At 51.3% G+C, this 12,500-nt stretch overlaps 1 protein-coding gene across 1 annotated transcript in view; it reads left to right on the top strand.

The window, feature by feature from the left end:
- Positions 1-8,894: 8,894 nt before the first annotated feature.
- Positions 8,895-12,500, top strand: part of CALM3 (calmodulin 3) — an 8,085-nt gene continuing 4,479 nt past the window's right edge. The window contains exon 1 of the mRNA XM_058706669.1: positions 8,895-9,058. Coding sequence (XP_058562652.1) covers positions 9,056-9,058 — 3 coding nt within the window. The 5' untranslated portion in view covers positions 8,895-9,055. The remainder of the gene's footprint in view (positions 9,059-12,500) is intronic.

Here is a 12,500-nt window from a genome sequence, read left to right as displayed (position 1 = left end):
ATAAAACAGTATTTAAAAAAGAATACAATTGGGGCACCTGGGTGGCGCAGTCGGTTAAGCGTCCGACTTCAGCCAGGTCACGATCTCGCGGTCCGTGAGTTCGAGCCCCGCGTCAGGCTCTGGGCTGATGGCTCGGAGCCTGGAGCCTGTTTCCGATTCTGTGTCTCCCTCTCTCTCTGCCCCTCCCCCGTTCATGCTCTGTCTCTCTCTGTCCCAAAAATAAATAAAAAACGTTGAAAAAAAAAAGAATACAATAAAATGAAGCCAGTGTGTATCATTCAGGAAGAAAATTATGTGAATACAGTAGCTTGGTAATGTCTTAGAAGATATTTGGATGTTACATTTTTTTTTCCTTTTTCCCTTTATTTGTTTTTTTTTTTTTTAATTTACATCCAAGTTAGTTAATATACAGTGCAACAAGGATTTCAGGAGTAGATTCCTAAATGCCCCTTACCCATTTAGCCCATTCTCCCACAACCCCTCCAGGAACCCTCTGTTTGTTCTCCATATTTAAGAGTCTCTTATGTTTTGTCCCACTCCCTGTTTTTTTTTTAATTTTTTTAAATTTTATTTTTTTAAATTTACATCCTAGTTAGTTAGCATCTAGTGCAACAATGATTTCAGGAGTAGATTCCTTAGTGCTCCTTCCCCATTTAGCCCATCCCCCCTCCCACACCCCCTCCAATAACCCTCTGTTCTCCATATTTATGAGTCTGTTATGTCTGGTCCCCCTCCCTGTTTTTATATTATTTTTGTTTCCCTTCCCTTATGTTCATCTGTTTTGTCTCTTAAAGTCCTCATATGAGTGAAGTCCTAGGATATGTGTCTTTCTCTGACTGACTAATTTCGCTTAGCATAATACCCTCCAGTTCTATCCATGTAGTTGCAAATGGCAAGATTTCATTCTTTTTGACTGCCGAGTAATAGTCCATTGTGTGTGTGTGTGTGTGTGTGTGTGTGTGTGTGTGTGTGTATATATATATATATATATATATATATGCCACATATATACCAATGTGTGTATATATATACACACATTGGTATATATATACCACATCTTCTTTATCCGTTCATCCATCGATGGACATTTGGGCTCTTTCCATACTTTGGCTATTGTCAATAGTGCTGCTATAAACATGGGGATGCGTGTGCCCCTTCGAAACAGCATCCCTGTATCCCTTGGGTAAATGCCTAGTAGTGCAATTGCTGGGTCCTAGGGTAGTTCTATTTTTAATTTTTTAAGGAACCTCCATACTGTTTTCCAGAGTGGCTGCACCAGTTTGCATTCCCAGTGAGATACTTTTTTAATGAAAACTTAATATGATACAACAATGGAAGACAAGTGACCAATTGTGATCACTGAGAGAAACATGGAGCAAATCACGAAAACATAATGCAGAGAGGTAGAATTAGAAAAACAATCATCAATAGCAATGAGCACACTCAGAGCCAAAATCTTGGTTTCTAACATTCTCCAATAAAAGGAGGTTCCTTGGAGAAATGGCTAATTCTAGGACTGCAGCAACAAATGTACAAAATGAGCTTGGGATATCTTATAGTGCCAGAGAGTAAAGAAGTACCCTCCCCCCCCCACACACACACACAGTGAGGGGAAGCCAAAGAGACACAGGAGGCAACTGAAAGAGCTCCCACTAGTCAAAGCTGGAAAAATTTGAGCAACAAAATAAACGATGTAGTGTTGTATTATAAGCTATAACATAAAATAAATATCCACAACTCCATAGCGGTATATATAAAGTGATTGAATAAGTAAACAAATAGGGGAGACTATACAGATTTCTCGTGTGGACTGTATATTCAAAAAAATGTATGTAGATATTACCGTCTCAAGGAGATGGAACAGAACTCTCTACTTCTTAGGTGTAGACCGTGCAGTGACTTCCTTCTGAAGAGCTCATCTGGGGAGGGAGGGGAAACAACAGTAAGTCTACAGTGGAAACATCTGATGAACAACTATGGCAGCCAGGTGCTCATCAAGGTTAACGTCAATAGTGGTAAGTTATCTACCCTTCCTATGATGTGATGAGAATGACCATAATCCCAATCCCATAATGAGAAAAGCACCAGACAAATAACAGTAGAGGGAGATTCTGCAGGAGACCTGACCGGTACTCCTCAAAACTGTCAAGGTAATCAAAACAAAGAAAGTCTGAGACATTGCCATAGTCTGGAGGAGGCTAATGATATGATGAGTAAAAGTGGTGTGATCCTGGAACAGAAAAAGGACCTTAGATAAACACCAAAAACTGGATTTGGGTTAATGATAACCTATCAGTATTGGTTCACTACTTGTGACAAATGTAAAATCAATAAGAAGGGAAATTGGGTGTGGGGTATATGGAACTCTCTGTACTCTTTACAACTTTTCTATAATCTAAAACTATCCTAAAATACAGTTTTTATAAGTACAGAGGAAAGAATGGAATAATAAACATACACAATTAGCCTAAAAGAAGATAAGAAAATAGGAACAAATAGCAGATTTCAAATAGACAGTGCACAGCAAATGGCAAACTTCAAACCATATGATTAATCACATTAAATATAAATGAACCAAACACTCTGATTAAAATACAGAGATTGCCAGACTGGATAAAAAAACAAAAAACAAAAAAACACAACACAACAAAACAAAAACCCCAAGACCCAACTCTATGCTGTCCACAAGAAACACACTAAATATAAAGATAGAGTCACATCAAAAACAAAAGGGTAGAGGGACGCCTGGGTGGTTCAGTTGGTTAAGCGTCCCACTTCCACTCAGGTCATGATCTCGCAGTTCGTGGGTTCGAGCCCCGCGTTGGGCTCTGTGCTGGCAGCTCAAAGCCTGGAGCCTGCTTTGGGACCTGTGTCTCCCTCTCCTTCTGCCCTGCCCGCCCCCCCCCCCCGCCCCCCGCTTGCACTATGTCTCTCTCTTATGTCTCAAAAATGAATAAACATTTAAAAAATAAAAAATAAAGTAAAAGGGTAGAGGGACACGTGAGTGGCTCAGTTGATTAAGCATCCAACTCTGGATCTCAGCTCAGGTCATGATCTCACAGTTCATGAGTTCGAGCCCCACGTCGGCCTCTGCACTGTCAGCACAGAGCCTGCTTGGAGTTCTCTCTCCCTCTCTTTGCCCCTATCACACTCGTTCTCTCTCTTTCTCTGTCTCTCTCTCCCTCAAAATAAACAAACTTTAAAAAATTGTTTAGGGGCGCCTGGGTGGCGCAGTCGGTTAAGCGTCCGACTTCAGCCAGGTCACGATCTCGCGGTCCGTGAGTTCGAGCCCCGCGTCAGGCTCTGGGCTGATGGCTCGGAGCCTGGAGCCTGTTTCCGATTCTGTGTCTCCCTCTCTCTCTGCCCCTCCCCCGTTCATGCTCTGTCTCTCTCTGTCCCAAAAATAAATTAAAAAAAAAAATTGGGGGCGCCTGGGTGGCGCAGTCGGTTAAGCGTCCGACTTCAGCCAGGTCACGATCTCGCGGTCCGTGAGTTTGAGCCCCGCGTCAGGCTCTGGGCTGATGGCTCGGAGCCTGGAGCCTGTTTCCGATTCTGTGTCTCCCTCTCTCTCTGCCCCTCCCCCGTTCATGCTCTGTCTCTCTCTGTCCCAAAAATAAATAAAAAACGTTGAAAAAAAAAATTAAAAAAAAAATTGTTTAAGCAAAAATGTAGAGAAAGATATATCATGCAAACAAAAAATATAAAGACAATATAAGAACGTGGAGTGTTTATATTGAGATCAGACCAAGTAGACCTCAGAACAAGAAACATTACCAAAAAAAATAAAGAGAGTCACTTCATAATTATGACACCATTTGTCAGGAACAATCAGAAACATAGATGTACCAAATAACAAAGTTTCAAAATACATGAAGCAAAATTTGACAGGTCTGCGGGGAGGGGGGTATAGACAAATCCGCAATCACAGTTAGAAGTATTAACACTGCCTCCTCGGTAAATGCTAGAACAAGTGGAGGCGGTGGGGGGGGAGGGGGAAGCAGTAAAGATATAGAAGACCTGAGCAACACTATTACCCAATTTTGCCTAATAGACATTTATAGAATACTCCGCATAACAACCACATTCTTTCCAATTGCCCAATATATACCACCTATTGGCGGCCCATAAAAACAAGCCTCAAGAAAGTTCAAAGGATTAAAGAGTATGTTCTCCGATCACAAAGGAATTAACTTAGAAATCAATAACAAGAAGCATGGGGAAACCCCAGATATTTGGAAATGACACACAATAATATGCAATCTAGAGATCAAAGAAGAGATTACAAGGGAAATTTAAAAATACCTTGAACTCGATAAAATTAAAATGCAATCCACCAGCGGCATCTGGGTGGCTCATTTGGTTAAGCGTCCAAGTCTCAGTTTCGTTTAGGCTCAGGTCACTATCTCACAGTTCATGGGTTCGAGCCCCACATTGAGCTCTGCACTGACAGTGTGGAGCCTGCTTGGGTTTACTCTCTCTCTCTCTCTCTCTCTCTCTCTCTCTCTCTCTCTCTCTCTTCCCCTCCCCACTCATGCTGTCATTGTCTCTCTCACAGTAAATAAATAAACTTAAAAAAAAATTTTTAAACATCTGGCTTTAGCTTAGGTCATGATCTCACAGTATATGAGTTCAAGCCCCACATCGGGCTCTGTGTTAACAGCTCAGAGCCTGGAGCCTGCTTCCGATTCTGAGTGTCCCTCTCTCTCTGTCCCTCCCCTGCTCCTACTTTCTCCTCTCTCTCTCTCTCTCTCTCTCTCTCTCCCTCTCCCAAAAATAAACATTAAAAAAATAAATAAACTGACTAATACACTCACTACAATGATTCTATCAACACAGACTCCCACGAAGAGTGTAGTCTCAGGCTCTACCAACTGAGCCAGCCAAGTGACCCGAGAATGTGTCATTTGAACAAAGACTTGAAGCTGGGGCGCCTGGTGGCTCAGTCGGTTGAGCGTCCAGCTTCGGCTCAGGTCATGATCTCACGGTTTGAAGTGGGTTCGAGCCCCGCTTCGGGCTCTGTGCTGACAGCCTGGAGCCTGTTTCAGATTCTGTGTCTCCCTCAAATAACTGGGTCACCAGATTGTGGCATGGGTCCACTGGACCTGGTGTAAAAGTCAATAAAAGAAAACCTCATTTTATTTTTTTAATGTTTATTTATTTTTGAGAGAGACAGAGACAGAGACAGTGACAGAGACAGAACATCAGCGGGGAAGGGGCAGAGAGAGAGGAAGACACAGAATCCGAAGCAGGCTCCAGGCTCTGAGCTGTCAGCACAGAGCTCAACGCAGGGCTCAAACCCACAAACCAGGGGATCGTTACCTGAGCCAAAGTTGGACGCCCGACCGACTGAGCCACCCAGGGGCCGCTGTTCATTTGTTTTGTTTGTTTGTTTTTCGAGAGAGAGACAGAGGACACAAGTGAGCAAGGTAGAGAGAGAGAGAGAGAGAGAGAGAGAGAGAGAATCCCATGAGGGGCAGAAAGAGAGAGAAGCAGGGCTTCACCCCGCATCACCCCATGTGGGGCTCATGCTCACCCAAAGTGGGGCTCAAACTCACGAACCATGAGATCATGACCTGATCCAAAGTCAGATGCTTAACCCACCGAGCCACTCAGGCGCCCTACGCGAGTCCATTTCTATAAAACTCTAAAACAAGCAAAAATAACCTCTAATGACAGAAGCCAGAACGGTAGTTGCCCGGAGGGGACAGGAATTGACAGGAAAGGGCCACAGGGGAGCTAATTTCTGGGGTGATGGAAATGTTCTATAGTTTGTCTTGAGTAGCGGTTACTCGGGCGTATGCAATTGTCAAAACTCACTGAACTGATTACTTAAGATCTGTGCCACATCATTGAATGTAAATTATACCACACACACACATACACGCGCGCGCGCACACACACACACACACACACACACACACAGGGGGCTCTGAACCAATCAAAGGCAAGGAAGTCGGACCTGCTGATTGGCTTAGGTCTGAACCACACTGTGGGCATCTTAAGAGTCAGCTTCCACCAAAGCAAGGACAGTCACCAAGCCACAACCCTGGGATCATCACCTGAGCCCACATCAAGAGGTGGACACTCAACCAACTGAGCCACCCAGGCGTCCCGATTATTTCCATCTTCAGGAGAAGTCTGGCACCGGGGATGGAAGGATGAGCTGTGCTCCAGGAAGTTAGGGAGAAAGGGGAATCGAAGACAAATACAATCCCTCCCACTGGTGGTGAGATGGTGTTTCAGAGGGTGGGCTTTCGGTGGCGCAGTCGGTGGAGCGTCCAACTTCGGCTCGGGTCATGATCTCACAGTTTGTGGGTTCAAGCCCCACATCGGGCTCTACACTGAGGGTTCTACTTCAGATAGTTCACTTTCCACTGAACAGACCAAGAGAAGATAACTCACAGCTGTTGGAAAACGGAGAAGAAATAATTGATTCAGGACTCTGGGAATACTTAAATTTCACTGGAGGAAAAATAAAAGGAATTTTAATGACGAGAAAAAAGTATCTCTCAAAATGAACGAATGAATGAATGAATGAATGAGTGAATAAATAAATAAGTTTTTTTTTTAATTTTTTTTTCAACGTTTTTTATTTTATTTTTGGGACAGAGAGAGACAGAGCATGAACGGGGGAGGGGCAGAGAGAGAGGGAGACACAGAATCGGAAACAGGCTCCAGGGTCCGAGCCATCAGCCCAGAGCCTGACGCGGGGCTCGAACTCACGGACCGCGAGATCGTGACCTGGCTGAAGTCGGACGCTTAACCGACTGCGCCACCCAGGCGCCCCAAGTTTTTTTTTTTTTTTTAAAGGAGTATGGGCTTTTCAGTCAAATTGCTTGGGTTCGCATCCTGACTCTACCTTCTCCTGTGTGATCATGGACAAAGTACTTCAATTCTGTTCTTGGTCAAGCCTTCAGACCTCTCTGGTCTCATCTAATTCCAGTGGCAACAGAACAGGTTCATCAAATGCAGAAATGGAAGGTACAAACCCCTAGAGAGGCTGTGAGAACTAAATGGGCTAAAGCACAGAGTGCTTGGAACAGTGTAGTAGTATATTTTGCCATTCCATAACCCTAAGTAATTCAGAAGTTAAGATCTGCCTGGTAGAAATTCAGAGCTAAGAAAAAGAGAGAGGGAAGGAGAGAGCATGAACTTGTCTTCATTTTGTTTATTTGCTCAGTAAATGTTGACTGGGGTCCTTGGCTTTCTACTTCAGGGCCAGGGCTGACGACCAAGACCGAGTTTAGGCTACATTATATCCATCAGGAATTCTTTGGTTACAAGTGACAAAAATTCTAACTGGTTTGGGACAAAGGGAAATTTTAATAGCTCATGTGATCAAAATTCCGACATGACGGTATGCAGTTGGTTTCGAGAGTACTGGAACCAGGGAAGTAAAAACCAACAATACTCTCACCCCATCTCTTGTTTGCTTCTCCCTGGTGTCAACTGTATTCTCTCCTCCAGCAGTGGGAAGATGGCCACAGCCAGCACTGGACCTATTCCTTCAAAGCCTCATCACCCATAAGGAAAAGGTGGGGTTTTTTTGTTGTGGGTTTTTTGTTTGTTTTTTGTTTTTTTTTTAGATTTTATTTGTAAGTAATCTCTACGCCCAATGTGGAGATCAAACTTCAACCCCAAGATCATGAGTCACATGCTCTACCAATTGAATTAGCCAGGCGTCCCCATAAGGAAAAGGCTTCTTGCCCCCCCCCCCCCCCCCCAGTCTGCACCCAAAAACCCAGGGAAAGACTCTCATTGATTCCGCCTACACTCGGTTCCAGGCGGGACATAATGATTGGCCCAGCCTGACTTCCTTGTCCATTCCTCAGCCAATCGTGGGAGTATGAGGGGGCGGGACACATTAAAAACTGGCAGCTCCTAAACAAGGTTGTTTTGGAGTTCCAGTAAACAGTTTTCAGCTAATATTTGCATCCTCTTTCCTCCTATGGTTGGAACCTTGGAGAAGTGCAAGACTCGGGTGGGTCTAGGAGATAGAAGGAGAATGGTTGGGACCTATGGTCTCCCCAGCCCAGCCCAACACAGGTCGCTGCATACAGCACGCGCCCCATTCGTGCTCGTTAAGTCAATGAATGAATGAATGTCCTGTTCCCAGAGGCTGTCCTCTGACGGCCCCAGTTTCCTAGACTCTGAGCTGATCAGGCGTGACGCGGGGACAGGGGTCCCGCACACGTGCGGGCTGTATCTCAGGGCGCAGACACCAGCCGCGACAGGCGGAACCCTTGCGAGCACAACCTTGAAGACCCCGCCAGCCAGCAGGGCCCAGTTGGGGGCGGGGCTTCCAGACCCCAGCATTTTGGATTGCACCATCTTTCCCCTGTTACAGGGGAGGGCCGAGATAGGCCTTCTGCATCTTTCGCCAGCCCTTTTACCATTCCCTGACCACCAGGACAATATACTTGCGTCTCTAATAGCCACACAGTCTCCCCCTTCGCCTCATCACACCTCACGGCTGCCCGCAGCCACACATTTCAGGCTTCCCCACCACGACCGCGCAGTGGCTCGCCCCAGTTTGACGCATTGCAGGGCAGGCCGGACCAATCGGCGCCGCGCTCTCATTTCCTCCATGGACCGGACCCAATAGCGGCGCGGCTCACACAGGGACGCATCACGCGCCGCCGAGCGGTGCCCCTCCGCCGGGGAGGCGAGTGGAAGGGACCCAGGGGGCGGGGCGCGCGGCCAGGGAAAGTAGTCCCGCGGCGGAGGCGCGCGCGCGCGACTGGAGGCGAAGCCCGGCCCTGCGCGGGGTGGGCGCGAGGGATCCGCGGGCCCGTCGGTGCGGAGCGGGGCGCGGAGGGATCCGTGGGAGCCGCAGTGCGGCGGCGCGCGGGCAGGGCGGGGCGGGGCCGGGCGAGGCGGGGCGCGCGCGCGCGGCGGCCGTTGAAGGACCGTTGGGGCGGGAGGTGGCGGCGGCGGCGCGCGCTGCGGGCAGTGAGTGTGGAGGCGCGGACGCGCGGCGGAGCTCGAGCTGCTGCAGCTGCTGCCGCCGCCGGAGGAACCTTGATCCCCGCGCTCCGGACACCCCGGCCTCGCCATGGTGAGTGAGGCTGGGAGACCGCCCAGGCTGGGGCTCTGAGGCGGGCACGGCGGGCAGGACTCCCGAAGGGGCGAAGGGACCCAGAACGGGAAGTGTTGGGGCCCCGGCGAGCGCCTCTGGACCCCCTTCGGCCCGGGGGACGTTCAAACCCAGAGCGGGACATTTGGATCCCAGAAGGGGGGTTGGGGCTTGAAAAGCGACTTTTAATACCAGCTGGGGTGTTTAGACCCCAAAATGGGCACCCGAGCTCTCAAAGGGGACGTTTGAACCCGGGATGGGACATCTGGACCCTCAGAGGGGGCGTTTGGACCCAGAAAGGGCGTTTGGAGCCAGAGTGAGGCGTTTGGTCTCTGAGGTGGGGTGTTGGGACCCCACAGGGGGCGAGGTAAGAAACACTGGCTGGGGAAGGAGGGGGTGTCGGGGCCCTAATGAAGACTTTGGGTCCTAAAAGGATGCAGGGAAGGGAGATCAGAGGAAGGCCAGGCTGCCGGGGAGCTCCCGAGAGGGGGCCGTGTGTAGCTGGACCTGGGTGGGGGAGAGGGGCAGGGATGGGGGTGACTTCTGCAGATCAGACCCTGGGGGGGGGAGGGGGCGGGGATGGTTCTCCAAAGACCGGCATTGCAGAGGAAGGGGGAGGAGGGCGAGGTGCAAGCTTAGGGGAGGAAGAGCCTGCGGTGGGTGGCAGTGGAGGTTAGAAGATGCTCTGGAAGCCTGCGGGGACTGAAAAGGATTGGGGTCGGCGAGGTGGTTAAGAGGGAATGGCGAGGCCGGTGCCTGCCACTGGTGGGGGAGCAGGAGGCCTCGTGGTTGATTTGGGGGGCGGCCAGAAAGGGCTCTGAGGTCACTAGTGGGTTGGGGCTGTTGAACTGGGGAGGTTGGTGTTCTTGGGAGGGGGCTGGGGCTGAGTGTTGTGTTGGGTCCAGCAGAAGGTGGGGGTGGGAGAGGACGCTGGCTGCGGTGGTGGGAGGTGAGGTGAAAGGAGGCCTGGGGGTGGGGGTGGGGGTTGTTAGAGAAGATGAACGACAGCCAAGGTGGGCCTAGATTTGGAGGTGGATGTGGCTAGCTCCCTGGAAGTCTCCAGGGAAAGACCAGGACAAGACTGCTCCGTGTAGATGGGGAGGGGGCTGCAGAGGCCAAAGGGAGTGGCCATACGGTCCCCCTTCCCCAGGAAGAATGGGGCTGGGCAGGAGGCGCCCCAGCAGTGGGAGCAGGTGGGCGGAGTTGTTCAGGCCCCTTATTGCGCACTGAAGCCGCATGAAATGGGGGTGGGGGGATCAAAGTTTGGGATGCACCAAATGAGCCAGCCTTGTAAGCGGAGAATTCTCACCCCCTCGCTGCCCTTTTCGGACCAAGAGGGCGGCTCTTTCCAAACAGGAGCCCTGGTTTTCTTACGGTCTCCGGCTCCCTGTGCTGCTCTCCTCACTTGTGCCAAATGACAGTGCAGTACAGTGTGGCGTCGGTGACAATCGGACGCCTGGTCCTGGGGCCTCGGGGTGGGGGCTGCAGAGCTGGAACCGAGCGGACCTCCGGAGGGACCCCTTTGTCGGCCTGAAGGCTGCTTGTTCCGCCCAGGGGCCTCCCCGAGCGCTCTGTGAATTCGCACGGCGAGGGCTCTGAGAGAAAACCAGCAGACGAGCTCTTTCCTGCGCCCTGCCACCCACAGCACCCACAGCCCCCCCAGGCTCAGCGGCGGAACCGTGCACAGCCCTCCTCCCTGGCAGGGCTGGGGACAGCAAGCAGCCGCTGCTTGTATCAGATCTCATACTTGCTGACACAGACCCGTGGCTCCTCTTGCCATTACCCCGATTTCCCCCCGCGGGACCTGCTAGAAGGGCCCCGGAGAAGCGCCGGCAGGTGCCAGGAGGCCCCCCACCTCCCGGATGGGACCTGAGCTTTGGCCCCGGCTAGTTTCTCTTCCCGTTTGTAATCCGCAAGGTATGGGTGGGACGAGTCCCTGTGAACCGGCCTTGGACTTCAGCCTGAGCGCCGTGGCTCCACCTTGGCCCGGGTGAGGGGCCCTGGCCTTGGTTTCTGATCTCATCTAACACTGCTCCCTGGCGTTGGCTGGGGGCTGGGTCAGGGCAGAGAAATAATACCCTCTTCCCTCCCCCACCCCAAGGGTTGTTTTTGTTTGTTTGTTTGTTTTTCTTGTCCAGCCCCTTTCCGGAGCCTAGGATGAGGGCTAAGGAAGCAGTGGAGCGGCTGGGTGATCTTGGAGACACTTTTTGTGAAAGCTTAAAATCTTCAGATTTTGGAAAGGGAAGAAACCCCGAGGAGGGCCCCCCCCCCCACCTCCGCCCGCCCGGCGATGATAATTTCTTGGGTGATCGTCTTCTGGGCAGTAACCATGCTTTCAGATCGAGACCTCGGGAGCTGGGACCTTTCCTTCACCAGGCAGGGGAGAGGATCTCCTAGTGCAGGGAGGGAGAGCGTCTGACAGGCTCTACAGGCAAAGCCGCGCCTATTTGCAGCAGCCCCAGAACCCCGCGTGGCATACCTCATCTGGACCGTCCAGCTGGCCTGGGGGGGGCGGGGGGGGGGGAGTGGCAGACACAGGCCTGCGGAGCCCCTTCCGGGCATTCCGGTCAACCTGTCCCGGCCCCCCGACGGTGCTGCCCGAAGGCAGAGTGGTGCAGTAGGGGTGGGAAGGCCCCGGATTGGGCCGGCTCTCCCCATCCGGGGCCAGGGGGGAGAGAGAACCAGGTGACTGTAGGACGGCAGCCCTCCTCCCCGGACTGTTACTCGGCCCTCCTCTCTCTCTTCCCTCTCCCCTGGCATTGCCTGGCCCTCGGTAACCAGAAGCCCATCCTCTCTTCTCACTTCCCCCCCCCCCCCCCCCCCCCCCGGCAGCTTCCTCGGGTGTCAGGACCGGGCTTCTCTGCCCATGGGAGCCAAGGGAAGCGGGCCGAGCAGGGGGCTCGGGGGCTGGGGCTGCCGGGCCGGCATTTTAGGAGCCCAGCAGCCCCAAGTCTTTTTGGAAGGCGGTACAGAAGCGTCCCTCCGGTCGTCCTCCTCACCTTCCCTCTAGACTTCGGACTTTTCTAGAATGTGCACGTGTGGTGTTTTTCCTTCTCCACCTTCTTTCCTCCCTCCTCCCTCAGCCATCTCTTTCTCTTTCATCATCACTGTGCTTCCCCCTCCCATTCCGCCTGTTTGGGGCTTGGCCTCAAGTTCCTCTTCCCTTAGATCTGAAAGAAAAAAGAAAGGAAAGGGGACATCTTAGACCAATTCTAACGTGACCAGTTCTTAGTGTTTGGGACGGGGTGGGGGTGGGAGGGTCGTGGCTAGCTTCCGGTGGAGGCTCTGGAGGCACCGTGCAGATAGTTCGCATCAGTTTTGAGGGCGTCCAGCCTCACGGCGAGAGCCGTGCTGTGGATGCGGAGCCCCTTCCCCCGATGGTGGAAGCAAAGGAGGGGGCAGCCGCCTGGGCACCAGGCCCCGT

This window comes from Neofelis nebulosa, chromosome 17 (assembly GCF_028018385.1).
Source record: "Neofelis nebulosa isolate mNeoNeb1 chromosome 17, mNeoNeb1.pri, whole genome shotgun sequence".
In the NCBI taxonomy this organism is placed as follows: Eukaryota; Metazoa; Chordata; class Mammalia; order Carnivora; family Felidae; genus Neofelis; species Neofelis nebulosa.
The sequence above is the reverse complement of the archived record's forward strand: the minus strand, read 5'-3'. Positions and strand labels throughout refer to the sequence as shown.